Source organism: Dipodascopsis tothii, assembly GCF_038497935.1.
Source record: "Dipodascopsis tothii strain CBS 759.85 unplaced genomic scaffold V1510scaffold_14, whole genome shotgun sequence".
NCBI lineage: Eukaryota > Fungi > Ascomycota > Lipomycetes > Lipomycetales > Lipomycetaceae > Neoaidaea > Neoaidaea tothii.
In genome coordinates, this window is record NW_027117998.1 from 75,815 (window position 1) to 97,903 (window position 22,089).

The 22,089-nt window shown below is 67.5% G+C and overlaps 10 protein-coding genes across 10 annotated transcripts; 6 read left to right on the forward strand and 4 right to left on the reverse strand.

Annotated features, from left to right (window-relative positions):
- Positions 1–227: 227 nt before the first annotated feature.
- Positions 228–1,518, forward strand: V1510DRAFT_407077 (uncharacterized protein; the record flags this gene model as incomplete). Its single annotated transcript, XM_066932400.1, has 3 exons — positions 228–733; positions 779–946; positions 1,440–1,518. 3 exons carry the CDS (start codon positions 228–230, stop codon positions 1,516–1,518), a joined length of 753 nt encoding a protein of 250 aa, XP_066789006.1.
- Positions 1,395–4,458, reverse strand: V1510DRAFT_416545 (uncharacterized protein). Its single transcript, XM_066933784.1, has 3 exons — positions 3,898–4,458; positions 3,588–3,831; positions 1,395–3,372 (listed from the first exon to the last, which is right to left on the reverse strand). The coding sequence occupies exons 1-3, from the start codon at positions 3,999–4,001 to the stop codon at positions 1,696–1,698; spliced, it is 2,025 nt and encodes a 674-aa protein (XP_066789007.1). The 5' UTR covers positions 4,002–4,458; the 3' UTR covers positions 1,395–1,695.
- A 1,247-nt stretch (positions 4,459–5,705) lies between these two features.
- Positions 5,706–7,135, reverse strand: V1510DRAFT_416548 (eukaryotic integral membrane protein-domain-containing protein). The gene is made up of 2 exons (XM_066933785.1): positions 6,851–7,135; positions 5,706–6,819 (listed from the first exon to the last, which is right to left on the reverse strand). The coding sequence occupies exon 2, from the start codon at positions 6,817–6,819 to the stop codon at positions 5,779–5,781; it is 1,041 nt and encodes a 346-aa protein (XP_066789008.1). The 5' UTR covers positions 6,851–7,135; the 3' UTR covers positions 5,706–5,778.
- A 329-nt stretch (positions 7,136–7,464) lies between these two features.
- V1510DRAFT_430099 (WD40-repeat-containing domain protein) lies at positions 7,465–9,093 on the forward strand. The gene has a single exon (XM_066935344.1). The coding sequence runs from the start codon at positions 7,488–7,490 to the stop codon at positions 8,817–8,819; it is 1,332 nt and encodes a 443-aa protein (XP_066789009.1). The 5' UTR covers positions 7,465–7,487; the 3' UTR covers positions 8,820–9,093.
- Positions 9,094–10,144: 1,051 nt separating this feature from the next.
- Positions 10,145–11,631, forward strand: V1510DRAFT_364872 (major facilitator superfamily domain-containing protein; the record flags this gene model as incomplete). The annotated part of the gene is made up of 3 exons (XM_066931210.1): positions 10,145–10,329; positions 10,361–11,475; positions 11,507–11,631. 3 exons carry the CDS (start codon positions 10,145–10,147, stop codon positions 11,629–11,631), a joined length of 1,425 nt encoding a protein of 474 aa, XP_066789010.1.
- A 95-nt stretch (positions 11,632–11,726) lies between these two features.
- On the reverse strand, positions 11,727–12,845 carry V1510DRAFT_416555 (uncharacterized protein). Its single transcript, XM_066933786.1, has one exon. It carries the CDS (start codon positions 12,839–12,841, stop codon positions 11,780–11,782), a length of 1,062 nt encoding a protein of 353 aa, XP_066789011.1. The 5' UTR covers positions 12,842–12,845; the 3' UTR covers positions 11,727–11,779.
- A 55-nt stretch (positions 12,846–12,900) lies between these two features.
- Positions 12,901–14,148, forward strand: V1510DRAFT_377956 (uncharacterized protein). The gene is made up of 3 exons (XM_066931594.1): positions 12,901–13,236; positions 13,448–13,718; positions 13,749–14,148. The coding sequence occupies exons 1-3, from the start codon at positions 12,989–12,991 to the stop codon at positions 13,995–13,997; spliced, it is 768 nt and encodes a 255-aa protein (XP_066789012.1). The 5' UTR covers positions 12,901–12,988; the 3' UTR covers positions 13,998–14,148.
- Positions 14,027–16,094, reverse strand: V1510DRAFT_416559 (NUC091 domain-containing protein). Its single transcript, XM_066933787.1, has 3 exons — positions 15,898–16,094; positions 15,155–15,851; positions 14,027–14,844 (listed from the first exon to the last, which is right to left on the reverse strand). Exons 1-3 carry the CDS (start codon positions 15,987–15,989, stop codon positions 14,176–14,178), a joined length of 1,458 nt encoding a protein of 485 aa, XP_066789013.1. The 5' UTR covers positions 15,990–16,094; the 3' UTR covers positions 14,027–14,175.
- A 157-nt stretch (positions 16,095–16,251) lies between these two features.
- Positions 16,252–16,853, forward strand: V1510DRAFT_416565 (putative polysaccharide biosynthesis protein). The gene is made up of 3 exons (XM_066933788.1): positions 16,252–16,370; positions 16,402–16,441; positions 16,474–16,853. Exons 1-3 carry the CDS (start codon positions 16,323–16,325, stop codon positions 16,836–16,838), a joined length of 453 nt encoding a protein of 150 aa, XP_066789014.1. The 5' UTR covers positions 16,252–16,322; the 3' UTR covers positions 16,839–16,853.
- A 615-nt stretch (positions 16,854–17,468) lies between these two features.
- V1510DRAFT_124076 (P-loop containing nucleoside triphosphate hydrolase protein) lies at positions 17,469–21,782 on the forward strand. The gene has a single exon (XM_066930279.1). It carries the CDS (start codon positions 17,628–17,630, stop codon positions 21,765–21,767), a length of 4,140 nt encoding a protein of 1,379 aa, XP_066789015.1. The 5' UTR covers positions 17,469–17,627; the 3' UTR covers positions 21,768–21,782.
- The last annotated feature ends 307 nt before the right edge of the window (positions 21,783–22,089 follow it).

Genomic DNA, 22,089 nt, shown 5'->3' on the forward strand with positions numbered 1-22,089 from the left:
TTCTGTGGCGCCGCCTGCGCCACGCCCGAGCCGCCGGTACTGGCGGCCGCCAGGACAACCAGCGAGTTCCAGGGCGCACGTGACGCCTACATATGTGCGGTATGCCGCGCGATGGTGGGCACAAGAGTCACGCAAAATGGCTCTTGAGTTTCCGTCCGATTTCCCATCGTAGCGCGACGATGCTGCCGAATCAGGCTCGCGCGCTCGAGATAGATAAGATCTAGACAATGCGCGACACGCCGCCCGGCTTGCTGTGCGGCTGTGGTGACGATCAGCAGCACAGCGCTGGCATCCCACCTGCTGGCGACGTTCTCGTGGGATCGCAATCACCCGTGACTGCGCCCGATGAACAGCTAGACGGGCGTGAACAGTTCCGGGGGTCCCGGCGGGTGGACCTAGTCGTAGAAAAGGAGCGCGGTGCCCGATGCTCCTGTCTAGACATAGCCAGAGCCCGTCTCCTAACGGCACCGCCGGATGCGATCAACTCAGCAGCAGCCGTGCGCCCACTGGTGAGCCAGCGGGCGTCGCGGCCTCAGCGAGATCTGATAATTACGCGGGTAGGGGCACGCCTAGACCAGTCCCAGCGAAGAGTAGCGGTGCTGGCAAGAGTGGACGCGGCGGGCACTCCTTGCGGTCTAGACGGCGGGCTGCCCCTTGTCGGCGAGACAGTGGTCAGCCGCAGCCGGACAGCCGTGAGCCGCAGGGGCCGGGCGGACACCACACCGCCACACACGTGGGTAGGGTGGGCGGGGCTGGGTATGGCCGCCGTCACGGGTAGGGGGGCAGGGAGCGTGGGTGCCAACGCGCTGGAGGCCAGCGCACGGGTACCAGCTGCCCAGGAAGGTGCCGATGCGCACCCAACGGCACAGTCCGTGGCGTCGCCCGCCACTGCAGCGTACAGTCTCGGAGATAGTCGATCGACCGCCACATCCGTGTCCCGTGTAGTGTACGTAGTGGACGACGGGCATCGGCTCCGACCCGCTGGCGCCCAAAGCAGCAACGGGTGGGGACAAGTGTGGGGAAACAATCGGCAGATTGCGAGCCGAGTGGCTGCGGAACCCCCCATTGGGCATTGACGTGGCTGGCTGGCGCGGCCGTACCATGTCTTGTAGCGACGTGCCGGAGCTCGGCGGTATTGTCCGAGGCCAAGGGCCGATGGCCTCGGACGTTCCGCCGCCGACCACACTACGTATAAAGGCCATTTCCGCCCGTTTGCGGGCCTGTCGCGCTCCTCAGTCTCTGCCGGGCCTCTGCACGACATAGCCATTCCACGCGCACAAGATGCTGGCCGCGCACTCGCGCACGCTCGTGCCCGCGGGCACCTGAACTTACAATAGGCAGCGAGACTCGCAACCTCTTATCCAGAACGTCCCCGGCCGCTCGGCCGCCAACGATTGATGAAGCTATCAATTATTACTACTTGTCGACTATGTAAACAGCGAACTAGACGATGAAGCTGCTAGCGAACGAAAGAGACACGAACATTCCTCCATGACGCGGCTCAGCAGAGCACTATAAAACAAAATAAGGTAGACCAACGAGTTATCAAAACAAGTCCGAGACCAGAACCATCGGCCACGGAATCCTGCAACTTAATACATATACAACCGTGCTCAAACCATGATCGTTTGACAGTTTCAGTTTTTACTAGATTAGGGGTTGAGTTTTCGCCTTTTTTTGCGTCTTTCTTATTATTTACTTGCGCTCAGCCTTGACGGTGTCGATAATCTCAGCCACGATCGCGGGGTTGGCCAGGGTCGAGATGTCGCCCAGACCGTCCTCCTCGCCAGCCAGGACCTTGCGCAGAATGCGGCGCATGATCTTGCCCGAGCGGGTCTTGGGCAGGTCGTTGACCAGGATGATGTTCTTGGGTGCGGCGAACGGACCAATGCTCTTGCGCACCTGCAGGATCAGGTCCTTCTTGGTGTCGGCGGTGTCGCCGACCTGCGAGCCCTTGAGCACGACGAAGGCGTTGACCGCCTGGCCGGTCAGGTCGTCGTGGGTGCCGACGACAGCGGCCTCGGCGACGTTGGTGCTCTGGAGCAGCGAGCTCTCGATCTCGGCCGTCGACAGACGGTGGCCCGAGACGTTGACGACGTCGTCAACACGGCCGCGGATCCAGTAGTAGCCGTCCTTGTCACGCGCAGCACCGTCACCAGTGAAGTAGTAGCCGCGGTACGGGTACAGGTACGTCTCCATGTACCGGCCGTGCGAGTTCCAGACGGAACGGGCCATGCTGGGCCAGGGCTGCTTCAGAGCCAGAACGCCCTCAACATCGTTGCCCTTGAGCTCCTCGCCAGAGACGGGGTCGATGATCGCCGGGGCGATGCCGAAGAAAGGAAGCGAGGCCGAACCAGGCTTAGTCGGGGTGACACCCGACAGTGGCGTGATGATGTTCGAACCGGTCTCAGTCTGCCAGTAGGTGTCGACAATGTGCGCCTCCTCCTTGCCAATCTTCTCGTGGTACCACTTCCAGATCTCGGGGGCGATGGGCTCGCCGACCGAGCCCAGAGTGCGCAGCGACGACAGGTCGTGCTTGATGAACTGGTCACCGGCACGCTTCAGCAGACGCAGAGCGGTCGGCGCGACATAGAACTGGGTCGCCTTGTACTTGTCGATGATGTCCCAGTACCGCGAGAAGTCGGGGTAAGCCGGAGTGCCCTCGAAGACGAGCGTCGACACACCGAGCATCAGCGGCGCGTACAGCACGTAAGTGTGGCCGGTGATCCAGCCGACGTCACCGGCGGTGAAGTACACGTCATCGGGGTGGATGTCGAACACGTACTTGCCGGTCATGGCGGCGCCGAGCAGGTAGCCGGCAGTCGTGTGGAGGACACCCTTGGGCTTGCCAGTCGAGCCCGAGGTGTACAGCAGGAACAGAGGGTCCTCAGCCGCGCACTCGACCGGGGGGAAGTACGGGCGGTACTTCTGGGTCTCCTCGTGCCACCAGTAGTCACGGCCCTCGGTCCACGGGATCTCGGCGCCGGTGCGCTTGTGAACCAGGACGTGCTTGACATCGGGGCAGTTACGCAGAGCCTCGTCGACAATCTTCTTGGTGCCGATGGTCTTGCCGCCACGGCGGCCCTCGTCCGTGGTGATGACGACCTTGGAGTTCGCGTCCAGGACACGGTCGGTCAGCGAGCCCGACGAGAAGCCGGCGAACACGACCGAGTGGATGGCGCCCAGACGGACGACGGCGAGCAATGCAATGATGGCCTCCGGAATCATGGGGAGGTAGATGGCGACGGTGTCGCCCTTCTTGACGCCAAAGGCCTCGAGGGTGGCAGCCACCTTCGAGACTTCCCGCAGGAGCTCGGCGTATGTGATCTTCCGGCTGTCCGCCGCCTCATCGGCCTCGTAAATGATGGCAACCTGCAGACGTCAGCCGTGTCCAACACACGCGCGCGGCTGGGGTACGGGCCCAGAACAGCGGCTAGCGGCCAGCGCTACCAGTCGCTTGGACAGCTCTGACGGGCGGCTGCGCGCGTAGCGTGCGCAATTTGCGTTTTGGGGGGCCCCAATGACAAACACCGGCTCGCACGGACGACGCAGCCGCCCCTTGACCGCCCCACCAATTTCGCACTCACCTTGTCCGGGTTGGCAAACGCGTGCCGGTCGACGCAGTTGTACGACGCATTGAGCGTTCCCTCATTGAACCACGAGACGTCGCCGTTGTCGAGCGAGCCCGAGAGAACGGTCTTGAACGGTCTCATCCACGAAATGAGCTCGTTCGCCTTGTTGCCCCAGAAAAGATCGGGCTGGTTGATCGACTGATCGTACATGGTCTTGTACTCGTCCAGCGACTTGATGTGAGGGCCAGTCGGGTGCTTCCTGCGCCGGTCAGCTCTGAGCGCAATTGCGCGGTGCCGTGCGTCGGCCATCCGCGACGCTACTCACTTGAAGTACACGGCCGGCACGTCCTGCGCGACGACGTCCGACTCGGGAACGGCCGTGGGGCCGTTCAAGGGCGTAACCTCCTTTCCGTCAATGTTCTCAGACATGTTGCTCAATTGTAGGCGAAACTTGCTGCAAAGGTGAAGTGTGAAATAATAAAAAACACCACGGGATGGACAGAGTCGGCCTGAAAAAAGATAAAAGATAATAAAACCAGGCCGCAGCGAGAGAAAAGAGCAAGGTGCCGACGCTGCAGGAAAGGGTAGTCTTAATATTAGGAAGGTTCACGTAGTGTACGTGCAACAGGCTATACTATCACTATTTGATTTTATTGTTGGTGCGCCTGCTTGCTTTGCCCAAAAAAGATGTTGAGCTACGAGAACTAGCAGAGGGTAGCGCGGTGAGAGTGCGTAGTAAGGTGACCAGGTCACAGGGTGAGACGTGATACACAGGCGGGGAGCGTGGGCGTGAAGGCTGCTGAGCGGCCGCCGGCGTGGTTATATAGATCCGCGGCCGTGGGTGGGCGCGGTCGCCGCCCGGCGAGCGCCGGCCACGGGCCGGTCGATGCTGCGGTCAGGGCACGGGCGCCCGCGCGGCCACGCCGGCCACGCTTGCGGGCATGTATTACGGCAGGGCCCGGCCAGCGCGGCCCGGCGGCAGGCCGCGTGCTGGCCTAGGCAGGCGCTCGCGACCGTCGCAGTCTAGGCAGCATTAGGCCGAGCGGCGCGCGCGCCTGCTCGGGTGCGAGGACCGCTGCCGTTAAAGGCAGCTGGGGGCCCGTCCACGGCGTGTTGGCGGGCGGGCGGCCCATACGACGGTACGGCCAGGCCGCACGAATCATGGCGGCCCTAATCGGCGGTGCTGCACCGGGCGAGAGCGCCAGGGCTCCACTGGCGCGCACTAGCGCGATGCGGTTAGCCCGTTTCCGGCTGCCCCCAACGAGTCACGTGGGGCGGCGGTGAATTGTCGGCGGGGCCATTGGTCGGCCTTCCTGATGCGGTCTCCCCGCACGCCGTCCCTCTGCCCGCGTTGTGGGTTAGGACCGGCGGGCGCGCGGACGGCCGGCGCGGGCTTGCGCCGGGACGGAGCGCGCGGACGGCCGGGCATGGATGCAGGCCGGCTGGTCTCCGTACGCAGCCGCCCCCCAGAGGGGCTGCGCTGGCAGATCAGCCGCGCCGAGCCGGCGCCGGAGCCGCCGCGCTGGGCGGTTCCAGCAGGCTGGGTCCGGCCCGCCGCCGCCGCAGCGCGTGCGGCGCGAGAGCCGCACGAGGTGCGGCGCTCCCGTCGACCGGCGCCGGCCGGCTGGAACCCCGGGACGCGCGGGTCCGGGCGGACGCCGGCACTAGCGCCCCGGGTGTGTCCGCGACGTTGAGATGCGGGGAAGCCGCCCGAATGGCCGCTGCAGGCGCCGCACCGCCTGTCCGGGCCCCGCCGGAGCGAGCTCGGGCAGATCCTGCCCCGGGACGGGGCCGGCCAGGGTACGGGTCGTGACGTGGGGAAACTGTGGGGAAGTCTCGTCACGAGACCGTGGGCTGCCACCTGGCCGCCACATGGCCCCGGCTGCGGCAGCCGGCGGCCGGCGGTCGGCCGGAACTGCGCCGACGGCGATCACATCGCCGGGGCAGGTCCTGGCGAGGGCCGGCCGGGGGCAGGCGGTGTGGCGCGTGTGGCGCGTGTGGCGCGTTGCCGTGGCAACCGCAGCCAGGCCCTCGCGCCCGTCACACGTCCCCGGATCGCGCCGGATGCCCGCGGTCGTAGCCAGCCCGCGGGTCTGCAGGCGTCAGGCCGCCGCACGTTGCCGCCGCAGCCAATTGCGGTCGAGTACACAAAATTGACTAGGTACATGCAAGTCCAAAAGATCGTGTGGGCGCCGCGCCTCCGCCCTCAGTTCGTCTCGGGCGTGTAGTTCGTGCTGCCCGTCGCCGGCGCCGCCGCCGGCCGCGACTGCATGCGCTGGTCCAGCGCCTTCAGGGCGACCGCGCGGCGGCGCTCGGCCTCTGCGCGTACGCTGCCCGGCAGCGGTCCGACAATGCGCTGCCGGAACTGGCCCGTCCGGGCGTTGGCGCCCTCGATGTCCTCGGCTGAGAACGGCACGCACACGTGCAGCTTCACGAGCAGGTCGTACGCGCGCGCACACAGCGGGCTGACGAGCGGCACCAGCGGGTCCGGGAAGAAGTGGGCGAACGAAAAGACGTCGGAGGCGTCGCCGCGGATGGTCACGGCCGGCGTGCCCGGCGTCGCCGTCGCGGGCGACGGCAGGATGTCTAGCGACGACGACACGCGGAAGAAGCGCAGGTACACCCACGACGTCAGGAAGCCGGCCCAGGTCAGCAGGCACGAGACGCGCGCGCCGAGGACGCCAAAGACGGTGTACACCACGAGGAAGATCGCCGGCAGGTGCTTGACGCGCATCTTGACGATGCCGCGGAACAGGATGACCGTGTGCTCGGGCACCATCTGCTTGAACGCGACGAGGAACGCGGCCTGGACGGCGACGCCGCCGCAGATCTGCACAAAGTCGTAGGCCTCGTTGCCCGTCACAAAGTACGCGATCACATAGACCATGAAGACGGCCAGGTTGGGCAGGGCCGCCACAATCAGCACGAACCGGGCCAGCTCGGCCGGGCCCCATACGCGCTCGCAGTACTTGCCGGCGTAGAAGACGGTGCCGAGCGAGACCATCAGGCTCAGTACGTTCTGCTCGACCAGCGTCGCGACCACAAACGTCCACGGAAACACCACCGACACCGCCGGGACGACGGTCAGGTAGCCAACGTAGATGCGGTCCATCTGTATCCGCCGGTCGGGCTGCTCCTCGGTGAGCCGGAAGTAGGCCGCGTAGCGGATGGCCGCGACCGCAATCGACAGCGTCAGCGACAGGACCAGCAGGCCCTTGGTCACGGGCGGGATGGCCGTGCGCATCATCTGGCGTCAGCCGCGCACGGGCCAGACGTACCTCTGCTCTGCGCGCTCTCGCGCTCGCTCGCTCTCAGTGGGGGGCCTCAGCCGCTCGGGGCGCGCTGTCGCCGTTGGCGGTTGGTGCGTCTGGGGGTCGCAATCGCCGCGCAGTCACGGCGGCGTCTCGTATCGCGCGCGCTGCGTCGTCTGCGGATGGCCGTCAAGGATCGGCTGGACTCGCGCTCGGCTCAGGTCGGGTGCCCAGAAGTCGCCAGAGCGGGCTGCTGTCGGTACTGCGTGCTTGTGTGGTCAGCCCAACCGCTACGCCCAAAATTTGGTGGTCCGGCTGGCGGCCGCACAAACTCTGGACTAAATTTTCAGCGATTCGACGTTGACACGGACAAACCCGTGCGGGCAGCAACAGAGGCCAGAACCAAGCGCAAAAACACAGCCATCGGGTGCACACGGAGCCGGGTGTACGCGAGACAGAGTGCCGGTGGCTGCGTGGACGGCCTGTGGAGAGCAAAGCGGAAATTGACGGCACAGCGGGGCGTCAGCCGGTGTCAACAAGACGCGGACACGGTGCGATCAGGCCGTGTATCGCAGAGCAGAGCGGCCGGGCGAGCGCACGGGCGCAGCGGGACGGACGGGCGACGGCGCGGGGAGGACGCGGGCGCGGGCGCGCGGCATTGGCCATGATTACGTCGAAACAGCTCAACTATCTCATCTGGAGATACCTGCAGGAGTCGGGGTTCCTGCACTCGTCGTACTCGTTCCAGCACGAGACGGACGTGTCGTCGCTGGACGCGCTGTACGCATCGCTGCACCCCGGCGCGCTGGTGGATCTGGTCCAGAAGGGCATCCAGTACGCCGAGGTCGAGCACCTGCTCAACGCCGACGGCTCAGAGAAGGCGGATCCGGAGCCGTTCACGCTGTTCCCGACGTCGGTGACGTACAAGATCGACGACCTGAAGCTGCCGTACACGGCGCGCGAGATCGTGCACGCGGACGGCGTGACGGCCGTGTCCGAGAAGGACGGCCTGCACGTCGGCGACGCCTTCATGCCGCACACCGAGCAGATCCTGTGCGTCGTGCTGTCGGGCGTGCTCGCGCTGACGGGCCAGTTCGACGGCACCGTGCGCGTGTGGAAGCAGACGGGCGAGCTGGTCGCGCTGCTGACGATGGACCGGAAGCCGGTGCTGAACGTGGCCCTGGTCGGCACCAAGGTGGCCGCGGTCGACTGCATCGGCGGCCTGGCCGTGTGGGACATCGAGACGTCCGAGGCCGCGCTGCTGGCGCCGGGCGCCGAGCACGCCGCGCTGTTCGACCTGGTCGTGCTCGGCGCGGACGCGTTTGCGCGCAGCATCGGCGACGACATTGAGATCTACGCGGTCGCGCCGGACGGCGTCAAGCTGCAGACGCGCCTGGCGCAGGCCAAGGGGCACATCAACGCGCTGCTGGCTATCCCGCAGGGGCTGATTGCCTGCACCGACTCGGGCGTGCTCGTGCTGTGGACGCACGACGCGGCCGCGGGCACCTGGGACTCGGTCGACGTGGCCATCGAGAACGGCCTGGTGTCGCTGCGGTACGTCCGCACCAACGTGGCCGGCGCGGCCGCGGCCGCCGCGGCCGCCTCGCCGGCCGCGCCGGCCGCGCCGGCCAACTCGACCCTCGAGGAGGGCATGGTCGCCACCGCCGACACCAACGGCGTCGTCTACGTGTTCTCGGTCCCGGACCTGCACCCGCAGGGGCGCGTCTCCTACAAGTACCCGATCTTTGCCTACGACTTTATCACGCTCTCAAACAAACAGCACCGCCTGATCGGCGGCTCCAAGGACGGCGTGCTCTTCACGTGGGCCGTGCCGTCCATGTCGGAGAACACGCCGCGCGACGCTGACGCGGACGAGGACGAGGTCGGCCGCGACATTGTCCGCACCAACCTGGGCGGCATTACCTGCGTCACGGGCTGCGCCGACGGCCAGGCCCTGGTTGTGGGCAGCCGCGGCGGCTACAGAATAAGGTGCTAGATACCTGCCCGCCTGCTCGGCAGGCCACAACACAACTAGAGCGGCCCACGACGGTCCTGTATGTATATTAGGAGTCTCCTCGGTTGCCGTGCCGAGACCGAGCTGTATGAATACCATGCCTTGACGAGCTCTGTGCTGCGGCGGGCCGTGGCGGGCCGTGGCGGGCCGTGGCTGTTCGTGGCGCCTGACCCGGGCTGCTGGATCAGCACCGCCACCCACGAGCCTCCGGCGGTGGCCCTCGGGCAGGCCCGCAGGGCGCCACCGGAGGCACGCGCCCAGCCGCACACCGTGCGGCTCCATGCGCACCGCCACCACCAGCCTCTGCCGGCGATCCCGTGGCTGCCCCTCCGCCAGGACCGGCCGCCCAGGCGCCCACTGACCGCACGAGCCGCGCGCCGTGCGGCTCGCCGTCGCAGCCACGCAGGCCCCGCCGCCAGCACTCCGCCCAGCCAACACGCCTCTGGCTGCGCCACTCGGCAGCTCGTATACTACCCGCTCCGGCTAGACGCAGCTTAACCCTCACACTCTTGGCCGAAGCTTGTCAAGCCTCGTTGCTTATCGGCTTAACTACGCAAGATCTTTAACAAACAATCCCACCCAAACCTCTATCGACCATTTCCACCACCAAGCGCCACACGATAACTAGCAAGTAGTCCGTGGTCTGTGTGATGGACGATACCTATCTGGGCCTGTGGCTCTCGCGATAGCACAGACGAGACGCTACGCCAATGTTTATTTCAGCCACGCTATTGTGCCGGTTCTCCGTTCGGTAACGACGGCACATCGGGCGAGCCGATCCGCAAGACGATATGGCATCGGCTGGCGGCACAGCGACTGCATGCGAGCGGGTGACAGGCGGTGGCAGGCGGCGGCAGGCGGACAAGTGTAGGGACGAACGCGCAGTCGCCGATCGCTGCCCGCGGCTGGCAGTACACTCTGCAGCAGCGATCCGCGTCGGAGGGGCTAGCAGGGCCACGGCAGTGCCGCAGAGGGCCACGGAGGCGCCTGCAATCGCCACAGGCGCGTCGGATCCGCGCGGACGAAGTCGGACCGGCGATAAGCCCGCACAGGCGTCCGCAGCGTCAGTAGCCAGGTTCGGCAGCCTTCAGCCCGGTTGATGCTCTTAGAGAACGCAGCGCCCGGCGCATGCAGACACATGCGTGGCGGCTCTATCGCTGTGCTGCCAGTGGCCAGGGACGGTGCCAGCTGCATGTTCGGTAACCGAAGTTCGTCGGCTGCGGACCGACGGCAGCGCGCATCTACCGCCCGCGCCAGCGCAGGTGGCAGATATATAGCTGGCGGCAGCGGACGTGGGCGGCAGCGCAATGGCCATTGAGCACAGCATCGAGCAGACCGACTCCAACGTCGAGACCGGCGTCGTCGCCGAAAAGTTCGGCACGACGCCGTCGACGTCCAAGTTCTGCAACACGCTCGGCTATGTCTGGGACAGCTTCGGCAAGCCCACGGTGGAGGAGCGGGTGCTCTGCCTGAAGCTGGACGTGTTTGTGTTGTAAGTGCGGGCGCGGGCGCGCTGACGGCAGCGGCTACGGCATCCTCTGCTACATCGTCAAGACGCTCGACACGACCAACATCAGCAACGCGTACGTGTCGGGCATGAAGGAGGACCTGGCGCTGTACGGCAACGAGCTCAACCTGATGTCGACCTACTTCACGGTCGGGTACATGGCGGGCGCGGTGCCGGCCCAGATCGCCATGAACAGGATCCGGCCGTCGATCTTCGTGCCGTCGTGCCAGATCTTCTGGACGGTGTTCGTGATGATCATGGCCAAGGCGCAGTCGGCCAAGCTGATCTACGGGTGCCGGTTCGTGATCGGCGTGGCCGAGGCCGTGCTCTTCCCGTCGATCGCGTGGCTCATCGGCAGCTGGTACCGGTCCGAGGAGCTCGGCAAGCGGATCGTCATGTTCGAGCTGGCCAACCAGATCGCGGCCATGTTCTCGGGGTACCTGCAGGCGGGCGTGTACACGTCGATGAACGGCGCGCACGGGCTGGCGGGCTGGCGGTGGCTGTTCATCATCGACGGCGTGATCTCGATCCCGATCGCGGTCTTTGCGTTCTTCGCGCTGCCCGACTTCCCGTCCAACACGCGCGCGCTGTGGCTGACGGCGGAGCAGCGCGACCTGGCCATCCGGCGCATGCTCGACGTCGGCCGCGCGCAGCCCAAGCCCATGACCGTGCGCAGCTTCTTCGCCATGTTCCGCAACTGGCGGCTGTGGACGTACATCGGCCCGTACGGCATCCCGCCGATCGCGTCCTCGTCCGGCTACTTCAACCTGTTCCTGAAGGCGTCCGGCCACTACACGGTCCAGCAGATCAACATCATCCCCACGGCCGGCAACGCCATCTCGATCGTCTACGGCTTTGCCTTCTCGTGGATCTCGGACCGCACCGGCACCCGCTGGCAGTGGATCCTGCTGTCGCTGATTCCCGCGTTCGTGGGCGACATCATGCTCGCGGTCTGGACCATCCCGTTCAACGCCAAGATGTGCGCGTACTTGCTGCTCTACGCCTCGTCCGCGTCGCAGCCCCTGGCCCTGGTCTGGGGCGCCGAGACCTTCCGCGACTCGGCCGAGACCCGCGGCATGGCCATCGCGTTTGGCGACATGTGCATCAACGCCATGTACGCGTGGGTTCCGTGTAAGTGCCGCGCCGGGCGCGCTGACGCCAGTGCTCGCCTTCCCGACCGTCGAGGCGCCCCACTACCGCGTCGGCTACAAGCTGTCGGCGGCGCTGCTCGTCGCCCAGGCGGCCTCGGTCCTGTTCTTTCTCTACATGAGCAAGCGCGAAGCGTAAGTGGATTGCCGGCCGCGCTGACCCCAGCCGCCTCCGTGGCGCCCTCTACAACGACTTTGACGACCTCGCCGTCCACCCCGACGAGACCTACGAGGTCAAGGCCGCGCCCCGGGTCGACGCCCGCGAGCTGTCCGGCTAGCTGTATTTATCACGAGAACATGGCATACTCCTCTGGCTGGTTGAACCGCCAGAGACCGACCCGTCGGGCCTCGTCCGTGACCGCGTCGATCTCGGCGTCCGTGGCCGGCCGGTTCAGCTCGCTGTACCGCTCGCCCTGGACGCTCTTGGTCGGCGGCTTGCGGCCGACGTGGCCGCTTGGAAAGTACTGGCCCATGACGTGCACAAACGTGTCGGGCGAGACCTCCTCGGCGAGAAACCGCATGATCGCCTTGCCCTCGTCGGCCAGCCCCGGCATGACCAGGTGCCGCACGAGCACGCCCTTCTTGGCCAGTCCGTCCGCCGTGAACTTGAGCGGTCCGACCTGCCGGTGCATCTCAACGAGCGCGTCGCGGGCGGCCGCCGGGTACTTGTCGCTCTTGAGGTACCGCCGCGACAGCGCGGGGCTCATCAGCTTGAAGTCGGCCAGGTAGATGTCCACGAGCCCGTCCAGCATGGCCAGGCTCTCGGCCGAGTCGAACGACGACGTGTTGTAGACGATCGGGATCCGCAGCTGGTCGCGCGCGAGCAGGATCGCCTCGACCACGACCGGCACCACGTGCTCGGGCGTCACGAAGTTGATGTTGTGGCAGTTGCCGAGGTCCTGCAGCTTGACCATCCAGTCCTTGATCTGCTCGGGGCCCAGCATCTCGCCGTCGCGCCGGTGCGAGAACTCGTAGTTCTGGCAAAAGACGCACCGCAGATTGCACGACGAGAAGAAGATCGTGCCGGAGCCGTTGTAGCCCGAGATCGCGGGCTCCTCGCCAAAGTGCGGCGCCACGACGTTGACGGGCACGGTCGCGGCGCCGAGCTGGCAGAAGCCGGTGGCCGTGTGGCGGTCGACGGCGCAGTCGTGGGGACAGAGCCGGCAGTTGCTGAGGGCGCGGCGGGCGTGGGCGAGCTTCGCGTCGGCGACGTCGTCCGTGACGAGCGTCATCTGGGGCCGGTAGTAGTCCAGGAGGTACTCGGGCGGGATCCGGACGCCGCGGGCCTGGACGCGGACGGGCGAGCGCGCGAGGGGCCGGGCGCGGGCGCGCCAGCTGCTGCGGAGCATGGTGGTCAGCGGTATCGGGCGGGCCTGATTCGCAGATCCGGGGTAGCTGCTCGGGCGGGTAACTCACGGGCGGGTAACCTCTCGGGCGGGTAACGCGCCCGCGGTAACCGGTAACAGGTAACAGCCCTCCACCGCACCGCACACACAATGGTCGCCTACTCGTCCTCGCCGGCCTCCTCGCCGTCGCCAAACTCGTCGATGGAGTCGATCGTGTCGTTCATGTCGTCGGCGCACTCGTCGCAGTCGCTGCCGGCGTCCGACCAGTCGCTGAACGCGCTGTGGGCGCTGCTGGCCGATCTCTCGAGCACGCTTGGATCGAATCGCACGGCGACGGCCGATCTCGTCGGCCTCGCCCAGGCCGTCATCTCTGAGGCCGACACCCGGAAGGTACGTGAGAAGACGGCGGCGCTGACGGCAGCACGTGAAAGGTACGGAGCGCGGATCCGCGCAGGACGGCGGCCTGGGGGGCCCGCCCGGGCCAGTCGACGCGGCGGCCGCCGCCACGACGGCCCCAGCGACGGCCCCAGCGACGGCCCCAGCGACGGCCCCAGCGACGGCTGCGGCAACCCCTGCGGCCCCCGCTCGCCCACCGACCGTGCTGACCACAGACGACGCTGTCTCGCCGACGTCGTCCGCGTCGTCCGTGCCGTCCTCGCCCGACTCGACGTCCGCGTCCTCGCCCACGTCGTCTACGTCCGAGGCCCCCGGCGCCCACCCGGCCCAGCAGGAGATCTCCGCAGAGGAGCTGATCGCCGAAAACAAGCGGCTGCGCCACCAGGTCGCTGCGCTCGAGAAGGAAAAGCAGGACCTCGACACGCTCACGCAGCAATACGAAAGCACGCTCGAGCGCGTCATGGACGGCGTCCGCAACCACGCAGTAAGTCTCTCGCGGTGCCCGCTGACGCAGTTCACGAGCTCCAACACGATCCTGTCGCTGCACAAGTCCTACAACGCCCAGCTCGAGGCCGAGAAGGACAAGTACCGGGTCCTGGCGGAGGAGCACTCCGAGTTCCAGGAGCGGCTCAAGCGCGTGGCCGAGTTCCTGCGGCTGGCCTACGCCGAGGGCGAGGACAACGACGACATGGACCGGCTCATGAGCACGCTGCGCGCGCTCGAGGTCGAAAACAAGGGCATGCGGCAGGTCCTGGACGCCTAGCGCACGTGACCTGTGTACGATAGCATCTCTTCTGCATATATCATTAGGGCCGAGGCCACTGTATTATCGCGTGTGCGTCGTGGATACCAAAAGTCCGCTCGTGTAATCTTATAGTACAAAAAATGACAAAACTTTTATCCCAGTCCCCATGCAAAACTCCGGTGAAACTCCTTTCCCATCAATTGGCAGGCTTGTCGTCCTTGGCGTCGGCCTTGGACTCGTCCTTGGATTCTTCCTTGGACTCGTCCTGCGGCGGCGGAATGAACCACGGGATGCGGCCGCGCATGAAGTCGTTGAGGACCATCTTGGCGATGCCGTTCTCGTCGGGCTCGCCGCCCTTGAGCAGCCGGCCGGACTTGCGCGCGAGCATCTCGAGAAACTCGCCGGACGTCGTCCAGCCCGAGACCTCGTACGTCTTCTCGAGGTACTGCGGCTTGCAGCGCTCGAGCAGCGCGGGGATGTACTGCTCGGGGTTGGACACGTTCTCGACGCGGACGACGCCGCGGAGGAGAATGTCCGTCTCCGAGTCCTTGGTGCTCGGCGGCACGACGCCGGGGCAGTCGATCAGGTAGATGCGCTTCATGAGCGTGATGTACTGCCACACCTTGGTCTCGCCCGGGATGGGCGCGACCGAGCACACCTTCTTCTGGCGGATCGTGTTGATGATCGACGACTTGCCCGTGTTCGGGTAGCCGATGAACCCGACCGAGATCTGCTTGCGGTCCGAGTGCAGCAGCGAAAACTGGCGCAGCAGCTGGATGAGCGTGCCCTTGCCAAACGAGTGGTTGATCGACGCGTGGAACGCGAGCGTCGGGTAGTCCTTGGACAGGTGCTTCACCCACGCGGCCTAGTCGTTAGAACTGTCCCTGGCGGACTGGTGCTTTCTGCGAACAGCCACGCGCTGCGCGGTCGAAAAAGCTGTGGGTTTGCTAACTAAGAGTAATTGGCATTGGGGAAGAAGTCTTCCAGCCTATACTCAACTCAAGGCAAATCCCTTCAGAGAAGTCTATCTTCCAGAGTTGTAACAGAGTTCCTCTCATGGCTAAGTCATCACGAGGATGCAGAGGGCCCTTGACTAACAATGGGACATCCAGCAACAGCTGCGTGGCCTTGTTCGCATACTCGCGCGCCCGGCGGCGCTCGCGCCCGTCACTTACCGCTGCCCAGGTGGGGATCAGGTCGCACTTGTTGAGCACGAAGATCAGGTGCTTGTGCGGCGCCTCCTTCTTCATGTACTGCTCGACCGACTGGCACCGCGTGCCGATGGGATCGCGCGCGTCCAGGACGTGCACGACCACGTCCGACGAGTCGATGACCTTGTAGAGCTCGTTCCAGATGCGCTTGGACTGGCCCTTGGAGAAGATCGCCTCGCGGGCCTCCTGGATCCAGTCCGTGGGCGCCTCCACTGACATCAGGCTGTCGTCCTCGAGCTTCTGGTCGTACGTCTCCTGGACCTGCGTGGCGTGGCCAGCAAAGTCGTCCAGCGTGCCGGCGTTGATCTTGGGCCGCTTGCGCTGCGCCTTCGGGCCAAACGTCTGGTCAAACGGCTCCGTGTCGACGATCTGGACCTTGCCGGCCTTGGTCGGCTCCTCCAGCAGCGACATCGGCAGCTTGTTCTGGCGCAGCAAGACCTGGTACGGGTTCTTGGCCGCCGAGCCCAGCGCCTCGCGGAACTGCGTGAGGGCGTCCTGCGCAATCACGCGGGTGTTGCCGAACCACCGCCGGTTCGGCTCGACCCGCGCGGTCGGCACCTCCGTCGACTGGAACGACGCCGCCTGGGTGATCTCGCCCTTGGCGTTGCGCCGCGCGCGGCCCTCCTTGTACATCTTGAGCCGCTTGGCGGTTTTCGCATCGCTGGCGGTCAGCACGGCTCGTTGCCACCGGATCCGGCCACACATACCGGTAGAAGTTCTCGCCCTTCTGCTTGAGAGTGCTGTCGTTCGTCAGCCCCTCGCGGGACCGGCGCGACTTCTCCTTCTTGGCGACACCCATGTTGAGGAGATCGAGGTGTGGATAAAAAAAATGGAACGGCGGGTACGGCCTGGCTTTTGTAGTGAAGTAAAAAAGAAAATTTTTTTTAGTAGGGTACCACGCACCTAGTGTAGGGTTGGTGGCATAAGCGCGCAGGGGCCGGCGCATACGCCCTGGCGGCCAGGCCGCGGCGGGCGCACGTAGACGGTCCGGCGACGGGCGCGGCCGGGCGGCGGAGCGCGGCGGGCGGAGCGCGGCGGCGGACGGCGCGAGGGGATCTGAGCCGCACGCCGTGCGGCTCACCGCCGCAGAAAATCTTTTTCCGGCGCGCCTCCCGCAGCTCCAGCAACCAAAATGGCGACCACCCAGTTCGATGCCGAGAACGCCGACAACCTCGAGGACGTACGTGTCGTCGCGGCCCCGCTGACAGCAGATCGAGAAGCAGTTCGCCGTCAAGGCGGTCATGCATGCCCGTAAGTAGCCGGCCGGCCGCGCTGACCGCCAGAGACGTACTGGACCATGATGGAGAAGATGCGCGGATCGGCCATGCACTTCACGCGCGAGGACGACGAGATCTACGAGACGTTCGTGGCCGAGTTCCCCGAGTACAACTCGGCCGACGCCGTCGACAAGATCAACGAGGACGAGATGAAGTCGGCCAAGGGCAAGGAGCGCTGGCGCAAGTTCATGAACCAGTTCGAGAAGCGCGTGCACGACTTCAACTTCGGCACGCTGCTGCGGACGGCTGCGCGCGCCGAGTACCAGGAGGACACGACGATCTTTGTGCCGCGCATGCAGTTCCTGGCGATCGAGATCGCGCGCAACCGCCACGGGCTCAACGACTGGATCTACGAGGACGCGCACAAATAAACTTGCGTACGCCCACGTACGCGGGGACGCCCGACCGGGACGCCGCCGGCGCCGGCCGCGCCGGCCGCCCGCACGTAGAGCCGTGGCCGGGGCCACGCGGGGCGGCCAGGGGACCGGCGATCTCGGCTACGCAACGGCCGCGATCTGCGATCGGCCGCCCCTGGAGGCTGACCCGACCCGCGCGGCCGGGTCGCATCCGCGGGTACCAGCGGCGCCGCACGGTCCCGTTGCGCCGGCCCGCGTCACGCGCATGACCAAGCATGACCAATGCGGACGCCTGCAGCTGTTGCCTACCGCTAGCCCCGCCCGCCGCCCGCCGCGGAACCTCGCCGCACGCTGCGCTAGCCCGCGCCATGCGACCCGCAGCTAATGTGGCTTCCTGCGGCCGTGGCCGCTGCGCCGCGCGCTGGGCTTGTTCTTAGCATTGTTCGCCTGACGGGTACAGGCGCGCCGGGTAAGTCCCAAACGCGAATGCTACGCCTGCGTGCTAGCATCGCCATTCACAATAGGGGCCGCCGGCTTAATATTGTCCTGCGGCCGGCAGCCGGCTAGCACGAGCTAGGGCCGGGCCCGCACGCGGCCGCGTGCGCGGCCGGCGCCGCGGGCCCGTGCCGGCCTGCCAGATCGCGCGGATTGGGTTCGGGGGCTCCGCCAAACCGGTCTGGTCTCGACGCGGACACGCCGCCACCGGCCGCCGGCCGGCAGCTCCGCGGAGCCGAGAGCTGCCGATCCGGCGGCCGGCTGGCGATATATACCGCGGCCGCCGCCGGTTTGTGGTCAACCACCGCGATGGCCAGCTACGACGACAAACCGGAGGCCAAGCCCGAGCTGTTTGATAGCTCCGACGGCGGGCTGACGATCGAGACGACCGTGTACGCGGCCGCGCCGGCGGCGCCGCCGTGCCGGCCGGTGCGGACGGGCGCGCGCGCGCTGCTGGCGTACGCGCGGCCGGCGGACGGCGCGCTGCTCGCAGCCGCGCTGGCGACGACCGCGGCCGGCGCCGTCTGCCCGGCAGCGCTGACGATCGTGCTGGGCCGCATCATCACGCAGTTCTCCAACTCGGCGGTGGCCGGGGCCGCGGGCGTGCGCTACGACATTGAGGGCCGCACGCGGCCGTACATCTACGCGGTCGTTGCGATCGGCGCGGTCGCGTGGGCGACCTGGACCGGCGTGTACTTCCTGTGGACGTGGTTTGCCGAGCGGCAGACGGCCAACGCGCGCCGGCAGGTCTTCGACACGCTCGTGGAGAACGACTTTACGTACTACGACGGGCTGGACAGCGCGGGCGCGCTCATGAGCCGCACGCAGAAAGAGCTCGACGACTTTTACGAGGGCACGTCGCACCAGCTCGGGCTCGCGCTGTTCCACGTGGCCAGCGCGGTCATCGGCATGGGCATCGGCATGTACTACTCGTGGCAGCTGACGCTGGTGATCCTGGCGTCGCTGCCGGTGCTGGTCGTGGTCGGCGGCGCCACGGGCGGGCCGCTCAACAAGCACATCGACGACCAGAACGCCGAAAACCTGGCGGCCGCGGCCGTGGTCGACACGGCCGTGTCGGCCGTGCAGACGGTCAAGCTCATGAACGGCCAGGCGTGCGAGCGCGGCCGGTTCGAGCGCGCGGTCGGGCGCGCCACGCGGTTCGCCGGCCGCGCGGCCACCATGCTCGCCCTCCAGCAGGCGCTGTGCAAGTTCTTCGTGCTCGTCATGTTCTGCCAGGGCTTCTGGTTCGGCAAGCACCTCGTCAACACCGGCCGGCTGAGCTCGGGCGAGGTCACGACGGTGTTCTTTGCGTGCAACTTCCTCGCGCAGAGCGTCCAGGCGATCGCGCCGCAGGTCATGACCATCCAGAAGGGCGTGGTGGCCGCCGTGGCCCTGCAGAAGATCACGGCCGCGCCGCAGGTGCACCGGCCGGCCAAGGGCGTCACGCTGCAGGCGGTCCAGGGCCGGATCACGTTCGCGGACGTGTCGTTCGCGTACCCGCAGCGGCCGCAGCGGCTGGTCCTCGACCGCGCGGACTTTGCCGTCGCGGCCGGCGCGACCACGTTCGTGGTCGGCGGCTCCGGCTCGGGCAAGTCCACGGTCGGCAGCCTGCTGCTGGGCCTCTACCCGGTCGCCGACGGCCAGATCCTGGTCGACGGCGTCGGCATCCAGCACCTGTCGACCCGGTGGCTGCGCCAGCACGTCACGGTCGTCCAGCAGGACAGCGTGCTGTTCAACGAGTCCATCGCGCAGAACATCGCGCTGGGCGGGCTCGTCCCCGACCGCGTCACGGCCGCCGACATCGGCCACGCGGCCCGGCTGGCCCTGCTCGAGGCGTCCATCCGCGACTTTGAGCACGGCGTCGACACCGTCGTCGGCAAGGGCGGCAAGAACCTGTCGGGCGGCCAGCGGCAGCGCGTGGCCATCGCGCGCGCGATCGTGCGCGACTCGCCGGTGCTGGTCCTGGACGAGTCCACCAGCGCGCTCGACATCATCTCGCGCGGGCTCGTGCTGGACGCCGTGCGCCTGTGGCGCCAGGGCCGCACCACCGTCATCATCACGCACGACCTGTCGCAGATCGACGCCGGCGACAGCGTCGTCGTGCTCGACGCCGGCCGCGTCGTGCAGGCCGGCACGCGGGCGGCGCTCGAGCGCTGGCCGGCCGGCCCGTTCTGCACGCTCAAGGCGCACCTGCTCGACGGCTTCGACCCGTCGCTCGACTGGACGGTGGCCCTGGACCACCACGACGACGCCGAGCTGCGGACGGCCGTGCTGGGGACCGTCGTCGCCGACGCGCCGGTGCTCAAGGAGCTGGGCGCGCTGGCCCGCCCGCCCTCGGCCCGGCTCTCGCTCCGCCACGTCAGCTTCTACGGCCTCGACAGCGCGTACTGGGGCCGCGCCAGCCAGGCGTCGCTGCTGGACCCGCGCGACAGCCTGAGCCGGCCGCTGTCGATGGCGCGGCTGGTCGACGCCGAGAACATGCGGGCGGTCGAGCGCTGGGGCGACGTGGCCCACAGCCGCGTCCGCCGCCGGGCCTGGGCCGCGCGCATGTCGCTCATGGGCGACGAGGGCGTGCTGGCGTTCGCCAGCTCGCGGTACGCGCGGCGGCTGGCCGACGCCGGCGGGCCGCCGGCCGCCGGAGAGCCCGGCCTGCTGGCCTTTGCGCGCCTGTGCTGGGGCACGGTCCAGTGCCGCCGGCTGGTCGTGCTCGGCCTGGTGGCGGCGCTGCTCAACGGGCTGTCCCTGCCCGCGTTCTCGTACACGTTCTCGCGGCTGATCTACTCGACGTTCACGAGCGAGACCGGCACGTCGAGCGCGGGCGTGCTGTGGCCGGTCCTGGTCATCGTGATCTCGGTCGTCGAGAGCGTGGCCACGTTCTTCAACATCAAGGTGCTGTCGGCCGCCGGCGACCGCTGGGTCGAGGGCCTGCGGCGGACCGCGTTCGCGCGCGTGCTCGTCCAGGACTACACGTGGTTCAACACAGCGGCCGAGGCTGACGCCGGCGCCGACGCCGACGCCGGCCCCGTGCCGGCGCCGGCCGCCGCCCGCACCGCCGAGGCGCTCACGAACACGATCATGAACGACTCGGACGAGATGCCGGCGCTGGTCTCCAAGTTTCTCGGCAACATCCTCATCGCGGCCGTCATGGTCGTCTGCGCGCTGGTCTGGGCGCTGTTCACGTCGTGGCAGGTGACGCTGGTCGCCGTGGCGGTCTCGCCGGTGGTGTTCGGCGCGTCCAAGCTCTTTGCGTTCACGTCGGAGCTCTGGGAACGGCGGTGCCGGGCGCTGACGGTCGCGGCCAACGAGGTCGCGCACGAGGCCATCACCAACATCCGCACGGTCAAGGTGCTCGCGCTGGAGCCGCACTTCCGCGAGCGCTACCGCGAGCGCGTGCGCGCGTGCGGCCGCGCCGGCCGCCGCAAGGGCCTGTTCCAGGGCCTGGCCTGCGGCGGGACCGAGATCGCCGTCAAGGCCGTGTTTGCGGTCCTGTTCTACTACGGGGCCGTCCTGGTCGGCAGGGGCTCGTACTCGGTGGACGCCGTCATCACCGCGTTCACGCTCATCATCTTCTCGACCGTGAACGCGTCGCTGGTCGTGTCGTTCCTGCCCGAGATCGCCAAGACGCGGCGGGCGGCCGTGCGGATGATCGAGCTCACGCGGCTGCCGCAGTCGACCGCGGAGCTGGTCGGCGACAGCCGCGCGCCGGTGGCCGGCGCGATCGAGCTGGCGGGCGTGCACTACTCGTACCCGTCGCGGATCGACACGCCGGTGCTGAAGGACGTCAGCCTGGCGATCGGCGCGGGCGAGGTCGTGGCGATCGTGGGCGCGTCCGGCAGCGGCAAGTCGACCGTGGTCGGCGTGCTGACGCGGCTGCTGGTGCCCGAGTACGGCTCGGTGACGCTGGACGGGCGGCTGCTGGCGGCGTACGACGTGGACTGGCTGCGCCAGAACGTCGTGGTCGTGCCGCAGAACCCGACGCTGTTCAACACGACGGTGGCGCGCAACATCGCGTACGGCGCGGCGGATGTGGCGCAGGCCGACGTCGAGGCCGCGGCCGCGCAGGCGTCCGTCCACGACTTTGTGGCGTCGCTGCCGGACGGCTACGAGACCGTCCTGGGCGGGTCGACGCTGCTGTCGGGCGGCCAGGCGCAGCGGATCGCGATCGCGCGCGCGCTCGTGCGCCGGCCGCGCGTGCTGCTGCTGGACGAGTGCACGTCGGCCCTGGACCCGGTCGCGGCCGAGCAGGTGGCGGCCACGGTGGCCGCCATCGCCGCGTCCGCCGCGTGCACGGTCGTGATCGTCACGCACAAGCGCGACATGATGGAGTTCGCCGACCGCGTCGTGGTCATGGACCGCGGTGCGGTCGTGGAGACGGGCGCGTTCGCCGAGCTGGCCGGCCGCCGGAACGGCTTCTTCAGCACGCTGATCAACAACGGCCAGTGGGCGTAGGACAATGTACAGAACCGTAATGCATTTCTAGCTAGAAGGGGGCCGGGCCGCGGCCGCTCTGGGAGACGGCCATGGGCCGGCCCATCTGCTGCTCGAGCTTGTCGACGCCGGCCAGGCTGTCCGAGGGCTGGTCCTCAGGGGGTGGCTCGACGTCGGTGATCTCCGTGAGCTCGTGGTACTCGGGGCCGTCGGCAAAGAGGCCGGCGACGCCGCGCTTGCGGGCGCGGCGGCAGCACGGCCGGAGCCGGCTGCAGAGGAGGGCGACGGCGAGGACGGTGGCGATGGCGCACAGGGCGAGCTGGGGTTAGCGATCGGCTGGTCT